Genomic DNA, 20,565 nt, shown 5'->3' with positions numbered 1-20,565 from the left:
GTTTGGTTTTTTGTCCTTGCGATAGTTTACTGAGAATGATGTTTTCCAGTTTCATCCATGTCCCTACAAAGGACACGAACTCATCATTTTTTATGGCTGCATAGTATTCCATGGTGTATATGTGCTATCGTTGTTGGACATTTGGGTTGGTTCCAAGTCTTTGCTATTGTGAATAGTGCCGCAATAAACATACGTGTGCATGTGTCTTTATAGCAGCATGATTTATAGTCCTTTGGGTATATACCCAGTAATGGGATGGCTGGGTCAAATGGTATTTCTAGTTCTAGATCCCTGAGGAATCGCCACACTGACTTCCACAATGGTTGAACTAGTTTACAGTCCCACCAACAGTGTAAAAGTGTTCCTATTTCTCCACATCCTCTCCAGCACCTGTTGTTTCCTGCTTTTTTAATGATGGCCGTTCTAACTGGTGTGAGATGATTGCATTTCTCTGATGGCCAGTGATGATGAGCATTTCTTCATGTGTTTTTTGGCTGCAAACAAATTTACAAGAAAAAAACAAACAACCCCATCAAAAAGTGGGCAAAGGACATGAACAGACACTTCTCGAAAGAAGTTATTTCTTACAGTTCTGGAAAGCCGGGAAGTCCAGTATCAAGGTGCCAGCATCTGGTGAGGGCCTTCTTGTGGCATCTCATGGCAGAAGGAAGAAGGGCAAGAGAGCATGTATGTGAGAGAGGAAGAAATCAAACTTGCAGCTTCAAGCCCTTTTATAGTTGACATTAATCCTTTCATGAGGGTGGAGTCCTCATGTCCTAAACACATCCCATCAGGTCCCAACATTAGGGATTCACTTTCCAACACATGCTTTTTGGGGAACACATTCAAACTATAGCAGTAAGCAACTTTGAAGACATTCTTTATTTGCTTATTCAATATGTGTAAGATCTACCAATATTTATGAGATAAATATAATATGCAAATAATTTTGTTTTAATTTATTCATATGATAAATATTTATTGAATGTCTTTTGTGTGCTACACATTGCACTAGATTTTGGAGATGACTTGTGAAACCATATACAGTCTTTGATGGAATTTAGAGCATAGTAGAGGATATATATGTATGTATGTTACATGCATGTATGATTTATTCAGGAGTATAAGGCAATTCAGTGTTAGGAAGTCCATTAATATAAAAGGTTGGGGGAAATATGGAGAGTAATACCAGAGACAAACAACTATAAAAGACATATAAGTTGTTGTCTTTGGGCAGAATCACTATGAAGTGATGGTTGGATAGGTGGCAGCTGTTGTTATGTCATATATATTTTATCACTATCTTATGTTTTCAAGTTTGTACATATGTTACTTTACTAAAAATAAAAGTTTATTTTCTAGCTTACATCGAATTATTTCTTCCTCTCAAGTCCTTTGTAGCTCCTATCACCAGCAGAATATCCCATAGCCTCCTTCTAATATCTCCTCACCCTGGCAGCCTCTGATACAGGGATAAAGTCCTTTGAGTTGGCTTTGGCTCAGTTACCTTCAGTATTGTCCAGTTGATTCATGATAAAAACTTGTAAGTCTTTATCATGCTAAATGACCAAAGTGTAAACTTCCACCTTTACTGTCCTTTCTCCTTGCCCTGCTATCTTCATTGATTCCAGTGAGTCTTTCTTTTTTAGTCCTCTCGAGCAAAAACAAGCTTTTCCACAATTCCAAGGGATACATGTCAAACTCTCAGAATGCTTTATTGAATGCTCTTCCTTGACACCATCCCCCTAAAAATGTCAAAACACTCTAACAACACTTTTCCAAAAGGAGCTCTTTTGCCTTGTTAGATTTCAACATTCTTATATCCCCCAGGGTGGTGTCACAAGTGTCAAAAACAGTTTTGAGTCTCATTGTTTACAGTTCCTTCATAGACAGTATAATAAATACCTCACTTTGGCCTTAACATTCTGATACGTGTTAATTGTTACACTATTTTATCCATTATAAAGCATATCACAAAATTATAAACTAAAGAGAATTAGATTATATATATATATGATATCTTCTTTTAATGGATAATTATGCACATTCCTAGTATGTGTGCAGTTTGATTTGAGACCATTATATTGGAGATTCCATCCTGTTTGGGCAGGATTGGATATGCCCCTGAGTCTATATAGCTCTTGTTATAGAAATTTATTGTTTTGATTTTTTCACTGTTCAATATCCCACCCCCATTGTAGAATTGATTTTTAGAAGAAACAGTGACAGTTTTTAGCAGCCATGATGGTGGCCTAAGGTTGAAGAAATATGTGATGTATTGTTAGAGTCCAAGCCATGCTGTTCTATTAAAATACTATTTTTCTTCCTTTTGAAGTTGATTTTATTTCTGCTTATTTTCTAAGACTGAATTTCTGGCCTTCTTTTGTTTTTGGGTTTGGTTCACACCATTCTCTCCTCACCCCTTGATACTGGACCACAGGCACACACCACCACGCTTGGCTAATTTTTTTTTATATTTTTAGTAGAAACAGGGTTTCACCATGTTAGCCAGGATGCATTTTTTTTTTAATACTTCAGTTTCTTTTTCTTGTTTAAGAAAGTTGGAGTTAGGACTTTTGTTCATTCACAACAAATTGACACCACTGCCTTAATATCATAAAGACTGTATTGTTTCAATTGTTTGCTCATTGGGAAAATACTCCAGGATGAGGCCTCCCTTACATCTGAGGGACCTGAATAAGTTTCCCTGTGTAGAGAGGAGTTCTTTTTTTTTTCATTTAATTGTTCCAGTTTATACCTCTGGTAGACTTTTAATCTTCCCCCCGCCCTTCAAAGTCCAAGTATGCCCCACTATAAATTGAAGCATTGTGTTCTAGTCTTTATCTACAAACTTAGAGAGAGAAAATAATTACTTTTCAAGGTAACATATTCAATTTTATTTTCTTTTTTCTTAGATCACTCCAGTATATCCAGCAAACGCTCTTAAACTGAGCCCAAATTGGTCTTGTTGCCTGTTGTAATTTCCGTCACTAGAGCATCCAGAAAAGCTTACTTGCCTTTCCATATAAAATCTCTTACTTTGGGAGGCCGAGGTGGGCGCATCACGAGGTCAGGAGATCGAGACCATCCTGGCTAACATGGTGAAACCCCGTCTCTACTAAAAAAATACAAAAAAAATTAGCCAGGCGTGGTGGCGGGCGCCTGTAGTCCCAGCTACTTGGGAGGCTGAGGCGGGAGAATGGCGTGAAAACCAGAGGCGGAGATTGCGCCACTGCACTCCAGCCTGGGCGACAGAGCGAGACTCCGTCTCAAAAAAAAAAAAAAAAACCACTCTTCAATTACTTTAAAACAGCTAACAAAGTCTTAATTCCTTTATCTTCTTTGTATTTTTCTTATATTACCTTGGCAAAATGAAAAATTTGGGGATTTAATGTTTGCCAAGTCACCATATGGATAAATCACCACTAGTAAAGAATAAACTATATCCATATTATGTTACTTTAAATGAAACGATTACATTTTATCATTACCCTCAGAATTAAACCTGTTGTTTACACTACTACTTCTCATCCTTTCTTCTAATAGGCTCCAAGCTTTCTCCTTTTTCATCTTTCATCTATCCCAATAAAAACATAACTTCCAATTTTAATTAGAATAGCTATATATAATAGGTTGACCAACTCTGTATGTTCTGTAGCCTTCTGCCTATAACCTGATTATAAAATTGCTTTCACTAAAGTAAATTACTGCCTATTCTGAGTTACTCTATTACACAAAATTTAATTTTATTACTCTACTTTCTTTTCCATATTATTTTCCTCCTAGCCTCTTCTAATTCATTGTCTCCTTGATCTCCCTTATTAAGCCTTTTCTTAGGGAAAGAAGATCTGATCAGCCAATTCACTCCAAGATTTAAGTGACTGGTGTTTGGAAATATGTTCCTCTTCAGTATTACCTGTAATTTAAACAAGGAATTAAGTTGTGTTGGCTTTGGTGAGGCACAGTGTGTGTTTGTATATGAGAATGAGTTCTTTTTAGCACCCATTCAGTCATACAAGGCTACCTACTTGTAAGTCTAATGTTTAGAATAAACAGTGAATTATCTAATACATTTTGCATTTCTTACACCTTGAAAGAATGTTCATAAATTTCCTTATACGAGAAGTCTGATCTGATGTTAGACAAATAGTGAATACTCAGTTTTATTGATTAATTGACTGCATTTTCAGAATACTAAAAGATTAGGAATTGTGGTCGACTGATCATTTTGTTAAGATGTTATTAGAGACAAATACAAAATAATTCTGGCTCTCTGGTTTGGACTCTGTGTAGATTGATTCCATCTATAAAAGGTGCCTCATCTTTGACAGTAGATATTTTAGTCACTGTTACTTATTAGAGATTCAATATAGCAATGAAATTTTTTTAAATTTACTTATAAGGATTTATGATACAAGCTGTATTTGACATTTGGATTAAATCCTGAGGGGTAAGGAAGATTCATCCCTGTGGTAGAAGTTTATAAAGCCTTAAGTCAAATGAATTCTACTTACACTTTAGTTAGAAGGCCAATTAAGACAAACGTGCCTTAAAAGATCAAGTTTTTCAGTGTAGAAATTCTACATCTCAATATAGGTTATGAATACTACATTAAGTTCATTTGGTTATGAATTCATTATTTTCACCTTTTGCTGCTGTTGTTGTTATACTTCAACTCTCTTATTTTTACAACTTTTTATTTTGAAAACTTTCAAACTTTAAAAAAAATGTTGGGAGAACAGTATAAGAACAGCTACAGTCTGCACACCTAGATTCTCATGATTGAGAATACATGCTGTATCTATTTATATCTCTGTCTTGCCTTCTCTCTCTTTCTATATAACTTAAAAACTGTTTCAGACATAATGACACTTTACCCCTGAATACTTCAGCATGTTTCCCTAAAATTAAGGACATTGTTCACCATACTCTTATCATATGCTGGAAATGTTAACATTGAGACAATAATATCATAAAATATAACATACAAATCTATTTTTAGATTTCTCCAATTATCTCAAAATATTATTTATAGATTTTTTGATTCAGTATTCTGTGAGGGATTATAAATGGTAATTTGATAGTGGTATGTCTTCACCATTTTGTTATATATTGTCAGAAATTTGATATAGAATAATTCATATATTAGCAACTGTGGAAAGTGTTGCCAATTATGAAAAAAATGTAAATTTAGATAATTTAGAAATAGTCCACTAAGACTTTTGTTATATAGTTGATTATATTAATTAAAGTAACTCAAATTCCTTGACAGTTTACTTATGTATAATGAGTGTTCATGATGCCCTAATTGAATTTTTATCTTTTTAAAATTTAATTTTTAAAAATAACAATAATACAGTAAAAAAAAAACCCTTTGTGATCTTTCTTGATAGTCACATCTTCACATCATCATTCTACCCTGCCTATCACAGATCTGTTTTACGTCACTATAGTTTGTGTTTTTAAGAATGTCAAATAAATAGAATTAGAAAGTATGACCAGCTTCTCTCAGAGTAGAGTCTCTGAGATATATCCAAGTTGTGTATGTCAATAATTTATTCATTTTTATGGTAAATAGTATTCCATTGTACATATATACCATAGTTTGTTTATCTACTAACCCATTGAAAGACATTTGGGTTGCTTCCAGCTTTTGGCTGTCACAAATAAATGTACTGTTAATATTTGTATATAAGTTTTGGTATGAACATAAGTTTTCATTTCTCTATAAATACCCAGATGTACAATTGCTGGCTCATATGATAAATGTATACTTAACATTATAAAAACCCACCAAACTGTTTTCCAACATCTGCATCATTTCAGTATTAGGCTCAGTCAATTGTCTTATCCCATGTGAATTTGTATCCTGTATTACTTTGTAAGACTCTGAGTCTTATTTCGATCCTGTGGAAAATACTGATATTTTTGTTTTGGCCTTCTGTGGATTGTGTGGTTCCAACCTTGGCTCTATTTTACAAGACTTTGGTGTGCTATTTGGATCTGTCATGAATGTGTACCCCCTAGTGGTCACTCTGGGGCCAGCCTGTAGATCTATTCTTAGCTAAGGCCTTTAAATCTTTGATATGCTAATTAGTACCAAATCCATAAATGGGCAGATCCAGGGTGAGTAAAAGTTCAGAACAACTTTATGGAGTTGCTTTCCTGATCCCCCTTCCCAGTTATCTCCTAAGTACTTTCTACTTCCCTGGCGGCTGTTTTTTTTTTGTTGTTGTCACTGCCAATAATAGACTTGCTTTCTAAAATATCTTAGGAATTTTTGATTTGGGGAAATCTTTTTTTTTTTTTTTTTTGAGATGGAGCCTTGCTCTATTACCCAGGCTGGGTTGCAATGGCGTGATCTCAGCTCACTGCAACCTCTGTCTCCCAGGTTCAAGCTATTCTTCTGCCTCAGCCTCCTGAGTAGCTGGGATTACGGGTGCCCACCACCACGCCCAGCTAATTTTTGTATTTTTAATAGAGACGGAGTCCCACCACGTTGGTCAGGCTGGTCTTGAACTCCTGACCTTGTGATCCTCCCATCTCGGCCTCCCAAAGAGCTGGGATTACAGGCATAAGCCATCGCACCAGATGATTTGGGGAAATCTTTGATACTATCTTTCCTGGGTCGTGACTCTCTTTTGCTTTAGAAATTACACATCACTGAAGTAAGAGTTCTTTTTTTTTGTTTGTTTTAAAGAAGTGGACTCTCACTATGTTGCATAGGCTGGTCTCAAACTCCTGGCCTCAAGAAATCCTCTCACCTTGGCTTCCAGAAGTGCTGGGATTACTGGCGTGAGCCAGTGAACCTAGCCCTGAAGTCAGTTCTAAATATTGTCAAACATGGAGTATTTTATTTTCATTGGGCCCTAGATAATCTTTATATTTTGCCATCTTGACTGCTGACATAAGGTAATTGAGCATCATATCTAGAAGGTTTTTTTTTTTTTTTTTTTGATGGAGTCTCGCCCTGTCGCCCAGGCTGGAGTGCAGTGGTGCAATCTCGGCTCACTGCAACTCCGCCTCCCGGGTTCACACCATTCTCCTGCCTCAGCCTCCCGAGTAGCTGGGACTGCAGGCGCCCGCCACCGCGCCTGGCTACTTTTTTGTATTTTTAGTAGAGATGGAGTTTCACCGTGTTAGCCAGGATGGTCTCGATCTCCTGACCTTGTGATCTGCCTGCCTTGGCCTCCCAAAGTGCTGGGATTACAGGCATGAGCCACCGCACCCCGCCATATCTACAAGGTTTTAATGTAGATATCATTCAGACTAATTTCTGTAATCTTGTCATTGTTATTTCCTCAAAGGGCTGCAACACAAATAAGAAAATAATTTGAATACAATTAGAAAAAAAAATTTACTTTTATCCCAAAGCATTAGTAAGACATGGTTAGCAATAATGCATATATTTTACCTTATTTATTAAACTTGTAGTGCTTCTCAACACATTTCTTCCTGAGGTTGGACATTTTTATAATATAATTTAGCATTTTTGTACCTATGTATATTTTTTCTCTCAAAAAGTCTTGTATTCCACTTTTATTGTTTAATGAGCTGTTTAGTCAGTGTGTGATTGTCAGTTGGGAACTTTCAAAGTAATTGAACATAATTTTTCTCTAACCCAACTTTTATTTCTATCTGATTTTATATATGATTTCCATAATTATATTATTGTTCAAATAGAGCGAATCAAAGGTCCTTCCTTTGTACTGTCAACATGTATCCACTTTTCAACTATTTTTTCTCTGTTAAAACATTTAAAAAATATAGCTACATTTGGAAATGATATAAAAGTATACTTTATTTAAAATACTGTATGAAAATTTCAAACATTGTTGTCTTTTGTAAAATTGTAACTCCAGGTCTGCTCAGATACTACACCTTTGCTTTAAAACATGCCTTTTCTCTGAATGCCACTGAAATTGTGAGATTAAAACCTATACATTCTTTTTTTTTCTTTCCAACTTTTATTTTAGTTCAGAATGTACATTTGCAGGTTTCTTACATGGATAAATTGCATGTCACGAGGGTTTGGTGTACAGATTATTTTGTCACCCAGGTAATAAGCATAGTTTTTGGATCCTCACTCTCCACCCTCAAGTAGGCCCTGGTGTCTGTTTAAAACCTATAAATGCTTAACTTCTCCCAAGGGAATAAAATTTAGTGAACATTTGATTTATAGATTTCTTCCCCAAGAAACCATATTTTGAAAGATTGATGCATATTTTAGCATTCTATGTTATGTGTGGCAGATTGTGATTTGACCTAAACACTGCTCTATAATTTCTTTTTTGAGGAAGATTCTGTTTTTGTTTTTGTATTGTATTATTTTGTATTGACATTACAAAAAAATGTCATTTATTTGAGATACATGTTGATTTTATAGCACCCCATAAATCCTTTAATAAGCCAAAAAGTAGGTCGGGCACGGTGGCTCGTGCCTGTAATCCCAGCACTTTGGGAGGCTGAGGCGGACAGATCATGAGGTCAGGAGATCGAGACCATCCTGGCTAACACGGTGAAACCCCATCTCTACTAAAAATAAAAAAATTAGCCTAGCATGGTGGCAGGCGTCTGTATTCCCAGCTACTCGGGAGGCTGAGGCAGGAGCATGGCGTGAACCCAGGAGGTGGAGCTTGCAGTGAGCCGAGATCACATCACCGCACTCAAGCCTGGGCGACGGAGCGAGACTCCGTCTCAAAAAATAAATAAATAAAAAATAAATAAATAAATCAGTCAAAAAGTACTGTGAGAAAGAAATAATTGTTGAATGAATTATTAAATCAACGGACATATCATTGAATTAGATATTCTCCATTTCTTGATTTTATAACTTTACTATTTGTTTTCTTAATATTGCATATTTTAAAATAAACCAGTGATAAACCATATTGCTACAATATATAATTTCTTATAACAATGTTAGATTTTAAAAATTAGAACTGGAAGCTAGGACTTTATGTTCTGCTACAGGACCTTAAGCATAGAAAGCACTACAAATAATTTTTTATAGAATTAATTGATTGTATGTGTATGTTAAGTAAGGCTAGAAGTTTTGGCTTTATGTTTAATAGAACCATTCTAATGAGGTTGAAATCTTTGGCATCATTCAGACAACAGGATCTTCCTGGGGAAAAAAAATAAGATTAATGTTAGTTAATCTTAGTTAAAATGATTTCTGATAACTTTTATAAATGGCAGGAATTAAGCCAAATACAGTGATATTTTTAGAACATTCTGTTCTAAGCAAGACTAATTCATTAAGGTTTAATGTATAAATCAATATTTTGGCTTCTTATGGAAATCACTAAACACATGCTTGTTGCTTCAATCAAAGTGAAAGCTTCAAGAGTAAAACAGTGCCCAAACAAAGACATCTAGGAATTATTTTATAAAATAAAGATTATTAAACATACTGCTTCTTTTAGGCAAAGGATTTGCTGAAATCTTGCTGAAAAGTCTCATGTTTAGCTCCTTTGGCATCGTTCATTAATACACCAAACATTTGTTAATTTGCCAAGCTTTGAGTACTCACTATGTGCCAGAAATGGAAAGGTAACCAAAATGTTATATGTACCTTTATAATATAATGGAGAATGTAGATCTCTAAGGAAATATTACAATAATGGGACAAACACTGTAATTTAGATATGAGTGAGGCACTATTCAATGAGCAGAGAAAGTGCTTCTCTCTGCTTCTAGAGCTCAGATAAGTCTTCTGAAAGTTATATTGAAACCTGAAAGGTGGTTAGGAGTTTGTGGGCTGGAGAAGAACATTCAGGACAAGGGTAATATGAAGACATATGGGTAAGAAATTGATACATTTATTAAACTACTAATTGATAATTGCTAGAACATAGAAGGACTGTGAAATAATGAGACAAGAGATGGAACCAGGAATGAGGTTTATAAGGGAAGTTTAACTTGTTAAGGTATTATGCATTACTTAAAGGTGTGGCATGATGAAAAAATATATTTTAGAAGCATCAGACTTGAGCATCTGTGATGAGGATATTATTAAAATGTGTTTCCAGATAAGTGAAGGCAAGTAGAAATATGACTTAGTCACTAATTGCTGTAGGAACTGAGAAAGAAGAATGAATCCAAGATTTCCATATCTTTGACATGATTAATTAATATTTACTATAAAAAAATTGGGGTAAACTAGAGGAAAAGCAGATTTCAGTGGGGGCAGAAAATGAAAATATTTCTGAGCTACCCTGAATTACTTTTAAATATTACTATTCTTTTTTTTTTTTTTTTTTTTTGAGCCAGAATGTTGCTGTGTCACCAAGTTAGAGTTGCAGTGGCACAATTTCAGCTCACTGCAACCTCTGCCGCCCGGGTTCAAGCGATTCCCCTGCCTAAGCTTCCCAAGTGGCTGGGATTACAGGCACATGTCACTACATCGGGCTAATTTTTTTGTATTTTAGTAGAGCCAGGGTTTCACCATGTTGGCCAAGATGGTCTCTATCTCCTAACCTCGTGATCCACCCACCTCGGCCTCCCAAAGTTCTGGGATTACAGGTGTGAGCCACCGCGCCTGGCCAACATTACTATTCTTAAGTGAACATGGGCCAAGCAATTTTTCTGGAATAGTTTGTTAATGGCAGTAATCACTATCTACATGTTTGTTAATTTTTATTATAATGATATGTCATTCAGAAAAGGAGTAAAATTAAAAATATATTAAAAGAACTTATATTAAGGCAATAAATGTATTATGACATTTAATATAGTAAGTTAGGAGACCCACATGCAGTCATGTTTTATTTTGCAATTGCTGATAATACACTAAAGAAGGCATAGAACATTCTACAGGATAAATGGTAATATTAGGCCACAAAAAAAAACCTCTCAATACGTTTAAAAAGATTGAAATCTTACAAAGTGTGGTCTCTGACCACAAGAGAATAAATCTAAAAATCAACCAAAAAAAAAAAAGAAATTAGAAAACTTACAATATGGAGAAATTAAATTCTTAAATAACCAGTGGTTTAAAGAAGAAATCCCAAGTATAATTCAAAAATACCTTGAGGCAAATCAAAAACACAACATTTGAGAACTTATGGGATGTGGTGAAAGCAGTGTTTAGGGGGAAATTGCGTTAAAAAGGTAGAAGCATCTCAAATTACCTTAACTTTATACATTGATAAACTAGAAAAAGAAGAGAAAACAAACCCAAAACCAGCAGATGGAGCTATGTAGGAGCAGGGATGTTGTATGATATTGAAGTTCAGTTGGTATCAACTCAAACTAGATTGTTATAAATTTAGAAGGTTAAATATATTTCTTCCCCATGATAATCACAAAGAAAATATCTAAAAGATGTAGACAAAAGGAAATTAGAAGGGAGTCAAAATGATTCACTAGAAGAAAACATAAAAGAAAATAGCTAAACACAATACAAGGCAGTAATGAAACAAAAGAAGGCAATAAAGATTAGAGTGGAAATAATGAAATAAAGAATCAAAAAACAAGAGTAACAGAAATCAAAACTTGTTTCTTTGAAAAGATCACCAGCCAGGCACGGTGGCTCATGCCTATAATCCCAGCACTTTGGGAGGCAAGGTGGGTCGATCACCCGAGGTCAGGAGTTCGAGACCAACCTGGCCAACATGGTGAAACCCCATCTCCACTAAAAATGCAAAAATTAGCCAGACGTGGTGGCAGGCGCCTGTCATCCCAGCTACTCGGGAGGCTGCAGTAGGAGAATCGCTTGAACCCAGGAGGCGGTGGTTGCAGTGAGCTGAGATCGCACCACTGCACTCCACCCTGGGCAACAGAGCGAGACTCCTCTCAAAAAAAAGAAAGAAAAAGAAAAGATCATCAAAATTGACAAACTGTTAGCCAGATTGACTTAGGGAAAAATTGAGAAGATCAAACACTAAAATCAGAAATTAAAGTGGGAACATTATTACTGAACGTACAGAAATAAAAAGGATTATAAGAGAATACTATGAACAATTGTATGCCAACAAATTAGATAATTTAGATGAAATGGACAAATTCTTAGAAACCAATGAATTACCTAAAAGAATTAACACCAGTCTGTCCTAAACTCTTCCGAAACATATAAGAGGAGAGAACGCTTTCTCATTCTGTGAGGCAAGCATTACTTTGCTACCAAAGCCAGATTAACACATCACAAGGAAGGAAAATTACATATCCATATCCCTTGTGAATATAGATGGGAAAACACTAGCAAATTGAATGCAACAGCATATTAAAAGGATTATATACTATGACCAAGTAGGAATACACCAGGAATGCAAGAGTGGTTCAACATAAGAAAATCAATTACTGTAATATACTATGTTAATAGAATGAACGAAAACAAAATCTTATGATCATCTTATTTGACAAACAAAAAACAAAGATCCAACAACACACTTCTATGGTAAAAACACACAGAACACTAAGAAAAGAAGGTAATTTCCTTAACATGATAAATAGGCATCTATGAAAAGCCCACAGCTAACATCGTTATACTCAGTGATGAGAAAAATGTTTTCTCCTTATATCAGGAACAAGGCGGATATTCCTGTTTTCACTACTGCTGTTCACCATTGTACTGCAAGTTGTAGCCAGAACAGGTAGACAAAGAAAAAAAGGCATCTACATTGAAAAAGAAGAAGTAAAACTGTGTCTGTTCACAGATAACATGCTGCTACATATAAACGTTTTTTATCACAAGAAAGCTACTAGAGCCAATAAATGAGTTCAGCAAAGTTGCAGGATACAAGCTGAGCACACAAAAATCATTTGTGTTTCTATATACCAGCAATAAATCCTAACTGGAAATAAAAACAATTCCATTTAAAATAGCATCTGAAAATCCCTTGGCATAAATTTAACCAAGGAGATGAAAGACATTGAAAATTACAAAATATTGCTGAAGGAAATTAAAGAAGACCTAAATAAGTGGAAAAGCATCCCATGTTCATGGAATGAAAGAGTTAATTTTTTTTTTTTTTTGAGACGGAGTCTTGCTCTGTTGCCCAGGCTGGAGTGCAGTGCAGTGGCATGATCTCGGGTCACTGCAAGCTCCGGGTTCATGCTATTCTCCTGCCTCAGCCTCCTGAGAAGCTGGGACTACAGGCACCCGCCACCACGCCAAGTTAATTTTTTTTTATTTTTAGTAGAGACGGAGTTTCACTGTGTTAGCCAGGATGGTCTCGATCTCCTGATCTTGTGATCAGCCCGCCTTGGCCTCCCAAAGTGCTGGGATTACAGGCATGAGCCACTGCTCCCTGCTGAGTTAATATTTTTAAAATGTCAGTACTACCCAAAGTTACCTACAGATTCAGTATAATTCCTATAAATATTCTAGCAGTCATTTTTTTTTTCGGAAATGGAAAAGCCAAACCTAAAATTTCTGTGACATTTCAAGGGGTCCCAAGTAGTCAAGACAGTTTTGAAAAAGGACAGTATTGGAAGACTCACACTTCCCAACTTCAAAACTTACTACAAAGCTTAGAGTAATCAAGACCACATGGTATTGATGTAAAGACCTATAGATGAATGGAATACAACTGAAGATATAGAAATGAACCCATGCATCTATGGCCAATTGAATTTTGACAAGGGTGCCAAGTCAAAGCTGTGACAATAGCTTTGAGAAAGGAAATTTCCTCAACAACCAAATTTTAACATGGAAAATAAATAATTTGAACCCATACCTCACACCATATAGAAAAATGAACTCTAAATGGATGAATGACCTAAATACAAGAGCTAAAACCATAAAACTCTTTGAAGAAAATAGGGATAAATCTTTACTGCCTTGGGTTTGGCAGTGGATTTGTATGTATGACACCAATAACATGAGCAACAAAAGAAAAAAATAGATGAATTAGACTTTGTCAGAATTTAAGTTCTGTGCATCAAACAACATTATCAAGAAAGTGAAAAGACAACCTATAGAATGGGAGAAATATTTTAAAACCATATATCTGATAAGGGTTTAAAATTCAGAATATGTAAAGAACTCGTACAACTCAACAACTACAAAAAAACAAATTTTAAATGGGCAGAGGACTTGAATTTCTCCAAAGATACACAAATGGCCAATAAAACATAAAAAGATCCTCAGTCTCACTAGTCATTAGAGAAATGCAAATTCAAGCCACAGTGAGAGGCTACTTCACACCCACTAGGATAGCCATTAAAAAATAATGAAAGTAGCAACTTTGACAAGGGTGTGGAGAAATTGGACCCTCATGTATTGCTCATAGGAATGTATAATACAGCCACTATGAAAAACAGCTTGGTTTTTCAGAAAGCTAGACATAGAATGATGAAGCAATTCTACCTCCTAGATATATTCCCCAAAAAATTAAAGAGAGACTCACACAGACACTTATATGCCGGTGTTCATCATAACATCATTCACAGTAGCCAAAAGATGGAAACAATCCAAGCATCCATTAACAGATGAATGGATAAATAAAATGTGGCATGCGTATGTAATGAAATATTATTCAGCCATAAAAGGGAATGAAGTTCTCCTACATGTTACAACATGAAAGAATTTTGAAAACATTATGCTTAACGATATAAGCCAGACACAATAGGACAAATGTTATATATGATTCGACTTACATGACATGTCTAGAACAGGCAAATTCACAGAAACAGGAAGTAGATTAGAGGTTACCAGGAGCTGGGGAGAGAGGTAAATGGAGAATTACTGCTTAATGTTTACAGTTAATTAACTGCAAACGTTTTGAAAATAGTAATGATACACAATACTGGGAATGTATTTAATGCCATCGAATTGCATAATTTTAAATGGTCAAAATGCAGCCAGGCGCGGTGTCTCCTGCCTGTAGTCTCAGCCCTTTGGGAGGCTGAGGTAGGTCGGTCATGAGGTCAGGAGATCGAGACCATCCTGGCCAACACGGTGAAACCTCATCTCTACTAAAAATACAAAAATTAGTCAGGTGTGGTGGCGTGCATCTGTAGTCCCAGCTACTCAGGAGGCTGAGGCAGGAGAATCACTTGAACCCAGGAGATGGAGGTTGCAGTGAGCTGAGATCACATGACTGCACTCCACCCTGGGCGACAGAGCGAAACTCTGTCTCAAAAAAAAAATATATATATATATATAACTTGTAGTAGTATTTCAACTATTACTACCACTATCACTGCCAATGTAGTACTATTTTTATATATTGACTACAGTAATATAGAACTATATTTTACTGCAGAGTGAATTCTTCAACAATGAGAAGGAACAGTGTAATGTAATAGAAAGAACATGAAATTTGGAGTGAGTTATTATCTAGGCTTCAGTGCAGTAACTGTGCAATACTGATAGCATATTAAACTATCTGTGTTTAATGAAGTCATAAAAATAGAAATGTCATTTTCAGAAATCAGTTCAAAGGTCAAAACTACTAGTTGGTAAAGTTATCATTATTTTGGTTATAGTCAGGTAATGGAAAGAAATGATGGGCTGAAGTAGGTTTATTAGTGAATAGGTGTTTTTAATAATCTATATGACTCAGTTTCTATTAGTTTTTTTTTAGATTGTTTCTATTTTCTGGGATTTTTTCTGGTTTTCATATCAACTTTCATTTTCTTTCTCATTTCTGTGTGTAGCATAATAGGGAATTCCTCCAAGTTTCCTCCATTATTTAGCCACTTGATCATATAGCTATCTTACTATGATCTTGTTTGTTACATCACTGGTATACCTTATATGAAGTGAATTAAGTTAAAATTCGTTTGTGTTTATACCATTTAATCATGGTATTTTAAGTGTAAGAAATAATTCTCAAATCAAGATTTGAACATGCAATTTGGGAGGCCGAGGCGGGCGGACACTTGAGGTCAGGAGATCAAGACCATCCTGGCCAACCATGTGAAACCCCGTCTCTACTAAAAGTACAAAAATTAGCTGGGTGGGGTGGTGCGTGTGTGTAATCCCAGCTACTCGGGAGGCTGAGGCAGGAGAATTGCTTGAACCTGGGAGGCAGAGGTGGCAGTGAGCCGAGATCACGCCACTGCACTCCAGCCTGGTGAGAGAGTAAGACTCCGTCTCAAAAAAAAAAAAAAGATTTGAACACTAGTTTCATTAGTAAGAATAAATGGTAATAAATATTAAAGAGTTTTAATGCATATTTAATAAAAATCATTTGGTTGGATATCTTTTTTTTAATGGAAACCAGAATGGTATTTATTATTTTACATTTGGGAGAGGAGATATCCTAAAGGGTCCAGAACACATAAGTCTCTTACATATGATACTCCTTTTTTTGTTGCTGAAGTGTACTTAATAAACGCGGATAAGTAATCAGAAGGTTCCTTGGTAAGCACTGAATTAGAACAAAGGCAGTTAGGTAATTTGGAGTTTAATAGCCTAGGGTACCTGATAGAGATGTGCTGGGGGTCACAACCCTGTATGTAATTTTAAAGTTTCTAAGTAGCCACATTTTAAAAAGTAAAAAGAAACAGATGAAATTAACTTTAATAATATATTTAACCCAATATATCTAAAATGTTATTTTAACATGTAGTCAATATATTAAAATTATTCTGTTTTTCATACTAAGTATTCAAAATCTGGTGTGTATTTTACACTTTTGTACATCTCAACTCATTCACTTGGTAGTTCCTTCAGTTGCTTAAGAAAAATTACTGAATGTTTCTGTTTCAATTTTCCCATTTTTATAATAGAGATAATTGCAAGGATTAAATTAGATAATATATGATACATACTTGGCATATGATCTTAAATAGAGCTTAGTTGCTTTCTAAAAAATACTTCAAACAGGTGAATATGACGTACAATGGCATCACTGTCTCAAGGCAAAGAACATTTTAAGGATTAAATTATCTGTAACTCCCAAATTCTCATCTCTTCCCCTTGGGCAGTGCTGGGCACACATGTCTCTCTGACTCCCTATTCAAATTACTTTAAAAAAGAAGCAAAATCAATGTTTGTTCACCAGTTGTAGCACATGTACCACACTAATGCAAGATGTACCACACTAATGCAAGATGTTAATAACAAGGGAAACAAGGTCATGGGGAAGGACGGGCAGAAATATGTGAATGCTCTAATTTCTGCTCTATTTTTCTGTAAACCTAAAACTACTATAAAAAGTAAAAAGCTATGATTTCTTTCTTTAAAAAGTCAAACATGTTTGCTGTCAGTTCCTGATGCATGTTAGCTGTGACAGACAGCAGTAAAAGTGACAGTTTCAGCGTTATTAAAATCATCAATAAGAGGAGCTTAGTTATGGGTAAAAATCTAACAATATTTTCTCTTTTGATAGTCATTCATTATCTACCTCTTTTAAACTAATACATGGAAAATATATGCACAAAATGGTTGTTTTTCCTCCATGGTTGTTGGGGTGAATACTGGGAGTTATTGGTAGCATTCTGATGGTAATGGCAGAAATCTTTCATACTTTTTAAACACTATTGCTGGTTTTGAGAATATTTTCTTCTCCTAATTTCAGGTTGGGTGGGACTATATCAGCATACAAGATAGTACCAGACGAAATAGAAGAAATCAAGGTATAGTATGGCATTTTTCACCTCTACAAACACTTAGCATTTTGGTGAGGGGTAGGGAAGAGTTGCTTTTTCTTTATGCAATTGATATTTGGCTATGTTAGAATATTATTTAATTCTTAGTTATCTTAGTTAAATTAAAAATTTATATGCATCCCAGCACTTTGGGAGGCCGAGGCGGGCGGATCATGAGGTCAGGAGATCGAGACCATCTTGGCTAACATGGTGAAACCCCGTTTCTACTAAAAATACAAAAAATTAGCCGGGCGCAGAGGCGGGCGCCTATAGTCCCAGCTACTCGGCAGGCTGAGGCAGGAGAATGGCGTGAACCCAGGAGGCGGAGGTTGCAGTGAGCCAAGATTGCGCCACTGCACTCCAGCCTGGGCAACAGAGCGAGACTCCGTCTCAAAGAAAAAAAAAAAAATTATATGTATCAGATAATCACCATCAGATTTATCTGCCATTTGCAATGAATTTCTGACTACAATATTAGGAGAATCAAAAAGGAACCCTTTCCTGTGTAGTTCATTAAAAATCTACATAAGAAGACACTGTGTATAAGCATTGGTGTGCATAATGGATTATCTTTTTATCTTGTTGCAATTTCTTTTCCCTGTAAGCCTTCACCACTTTTAAATAATATCAATCTTTCAGTACATATTTTTCTGGGTTCCTTTGAAAACACAATATGCCAATTTCAATTAAAAATGTACATTACAGTAATGAAAAAATGACTTTTTAAAAATTAGAGCATTATGGCATTATTCTGTCTCTAACATTTTACTAAGTCTTATGGAATATTAATCTTCTAACATAATATATTGTTCTTTTTCAAAAGCAAGATTGAATAATTGGATGTTAATAATGAAGAATAAACAATTACTGGTTAAATTGTTAACAATGACATGTAAAGATCTCAACAAATCATTAAGCTTGATCTGATTAAACTTTTCAATATCAAGTTCAATAAATTCAAATCTTTCAATAAATTCAAATTCAATTCAAAATAATTATTCTATGACTCAAGACTCAAGGGGCTTTTTTTGTTTTTTTGAGACAGAGTCTCACTCTGTCACCCAGGCTGCAGTGCAGTGGCATGATCTTAGCTCACTGCAACCTCCAACCTCCTGGGTTCAAGTGATTCTCCTGCATCAGCCTCCCGAGTAGCTTGGAATTATAGGCACGTGCCACCACACCCAGCTACTTTTTTTTTTTTTTAATTTTATTTTAGTAGAGACAGGTTTTCTTCAAGTTGGCCAGGCTGGTCTTGAACCCCTGACCTCAGGTGATCCACCTGCCTTGGCCTCCCAAAGTACTGGGATTAAGGCATGAGCCACTGCGCCCAGCCTCAAGGGACGTTTTTTAAAAGAAAAAAAATCTTGTAATTTGTTTGCATTATTTTTAAATCAAGTAAGCCCATTGATCCATTATATGGTACACTATTAGCTTCAGTATGTCAAGTGTTCTAATGTATGGTCAACATCAGAAATTAATGTGGTAATTCTAGCTTCAAAAAAAATTTCAAGAAATTTATTCCAACTTTGTGTGAACTCATAAAATATTTTAGGTAGGAGGAACTTTTGGTCTAATCCAGGTCTCTCATTTTTCATATGAGGAAACTGAATAAAGATTTTTTTTTGACATTCAATAATGACTTCTAAAAATATCATCAAGTGTTGTTAAAGAGTTGGAAAAGCATGAGGATATTACTTCTTAAAATATATTTTATAATGACTCAAAAATTGAACTCTAGAAACTTTAAGCAATTAATATATATAAATAAGCAACATTTATGTAAAGAATATTGAATTGAAATTATGTATTATAAAGCCACCCTGTCTGATAATACAATTAAAATGTGTGTTAACTGATGAAGATAAACCAAGAGTTTTATGGAAATACATAGGAGGGACACCTGGACCTTGGAAAAAGTAAATCAGCAAAGTCTTTCCAAGAGGTAACCCCCATGAAATTGGAGTTTTATACAGAAGCATAGACATGAAATAATAGGATACCAGATTATAGGGTTTAAAATAAAGACTGGTAAGATAAAGGGCTGGAAACAGGCCTTTATCCCATGTTAAGAAGTTTGGTTTTTATCCTGAAAATTATGGGATTCCTTTATGTGATTTTTAAGGAAGAAAGTAACAATCATTTTGGTACTTTTTTTTAAAGCCTTACTATGATGAGTGAGAAAAGTGATTTCAGCAGAGAAGAGGTTCTACCTAGATGGAAGGAGACCAGGTTACAGGAATGTAGGCACAAAATGATTAGAACCTGAACTCAAGCAGTGACAATGAGGCTAGAGAAGAAAACAAGATTTGAAAAATATTATTTCAGAAAGTAGAATCAGCAATACTTGATAACTTACTGGATGTTTAGGGGAAAATGGAAAGATTGACTCAGATTTCTGGCTTGGGAAATTGAGTAGATGGTGTTGCTGTTAACTTAAAAGGATGTTTTGGAGACAGAATATTATTAATAGGAAAGAGGATGTTTTGGACTTACTGAGTTTGAGGTCCCTCTCAGATTACCAAATATCCAATAAGTCATTGAATAAATCAGCCTGGAACTCAGAAGAGAAATACAATCTAGTAATTGATATTAAGATTTGTTTTCATGCAAGAGAGTTAACTGAGGCCATGCTAGTCAGTGAATGGAATCTCACGGAAAAGTTATATGAGGTATTAAAATTGGGCTGAAGATGTAGCCTTAAGGAAGACTTACCCTAAAGGCAGAGTATTAATATATTATTTAATTAGTTTAATTAATTAGCAGGACTGTTGCCTATTTTTAAATAGTGATTTTTTTCCTGAAAGAATCAGTTTTTTTTTTCATTGTGTGTGCTTTTTTTATTTTAGAGTTATAAGAGTTATTCCTCAGGATATTCCTTTTAAAAAAAAGCAGGATTCATGGATCATATGTAACATAATTTTTCCGTCGATTACTGGTATTATATCTAAAATAACTTGAGAGTTTGAGACCTGAGGCATTAAAAAAAAAGAGGAATTCATCTTGCTTTCAAAGTACTCAAAG

At 35.2% G+C, this 20,565-nt stretch overlaps 1 protein-coding gene across 15 annotated transcripts in view; it reads left to right on the top strand.

Annotated features, from left to right (window-relative positions):
• The window catches only part of GPHN (gephyrin), a 667,615-nt gene that overhangs the window by 233,965 nt on the left and 413,085 nt on the right, over nt 1–20,565 (top strand). For all 15 annotated transcript variants that reach the window (XM_032179254.3, XM_032179251.2, XM_032753695.2 and 12 more), the window contains exon 3: nt 17,475–17,532. In XM_032179254.3, the coding sequence (XP_032035145.1) occupies nt 17,475–17,532 (58 nt within the window). The remainder of the gene's footprint in view (nt 1–17,474; nt 17,533–20,565) is intronic.

This window comes from Hylobates moloch, unplaced genomic scaffold (genome assembly GCF_009828535.3).
Source record: "Hylobates moloch isolate HMO894 unplaced genomic scaffold, HMol_V3 SCAFFOLD_16, whole genome shotgun sequence".
NCBI classification, from domain to species: Eukaryota; Metazoa; Chordata; class Mammalia; order Primates; family Hylobatidae; genus Hylobates; species Hylobates moloch.
This window is presented reverse-complemented; position numbering and strand designations above follow the sequence as displayed.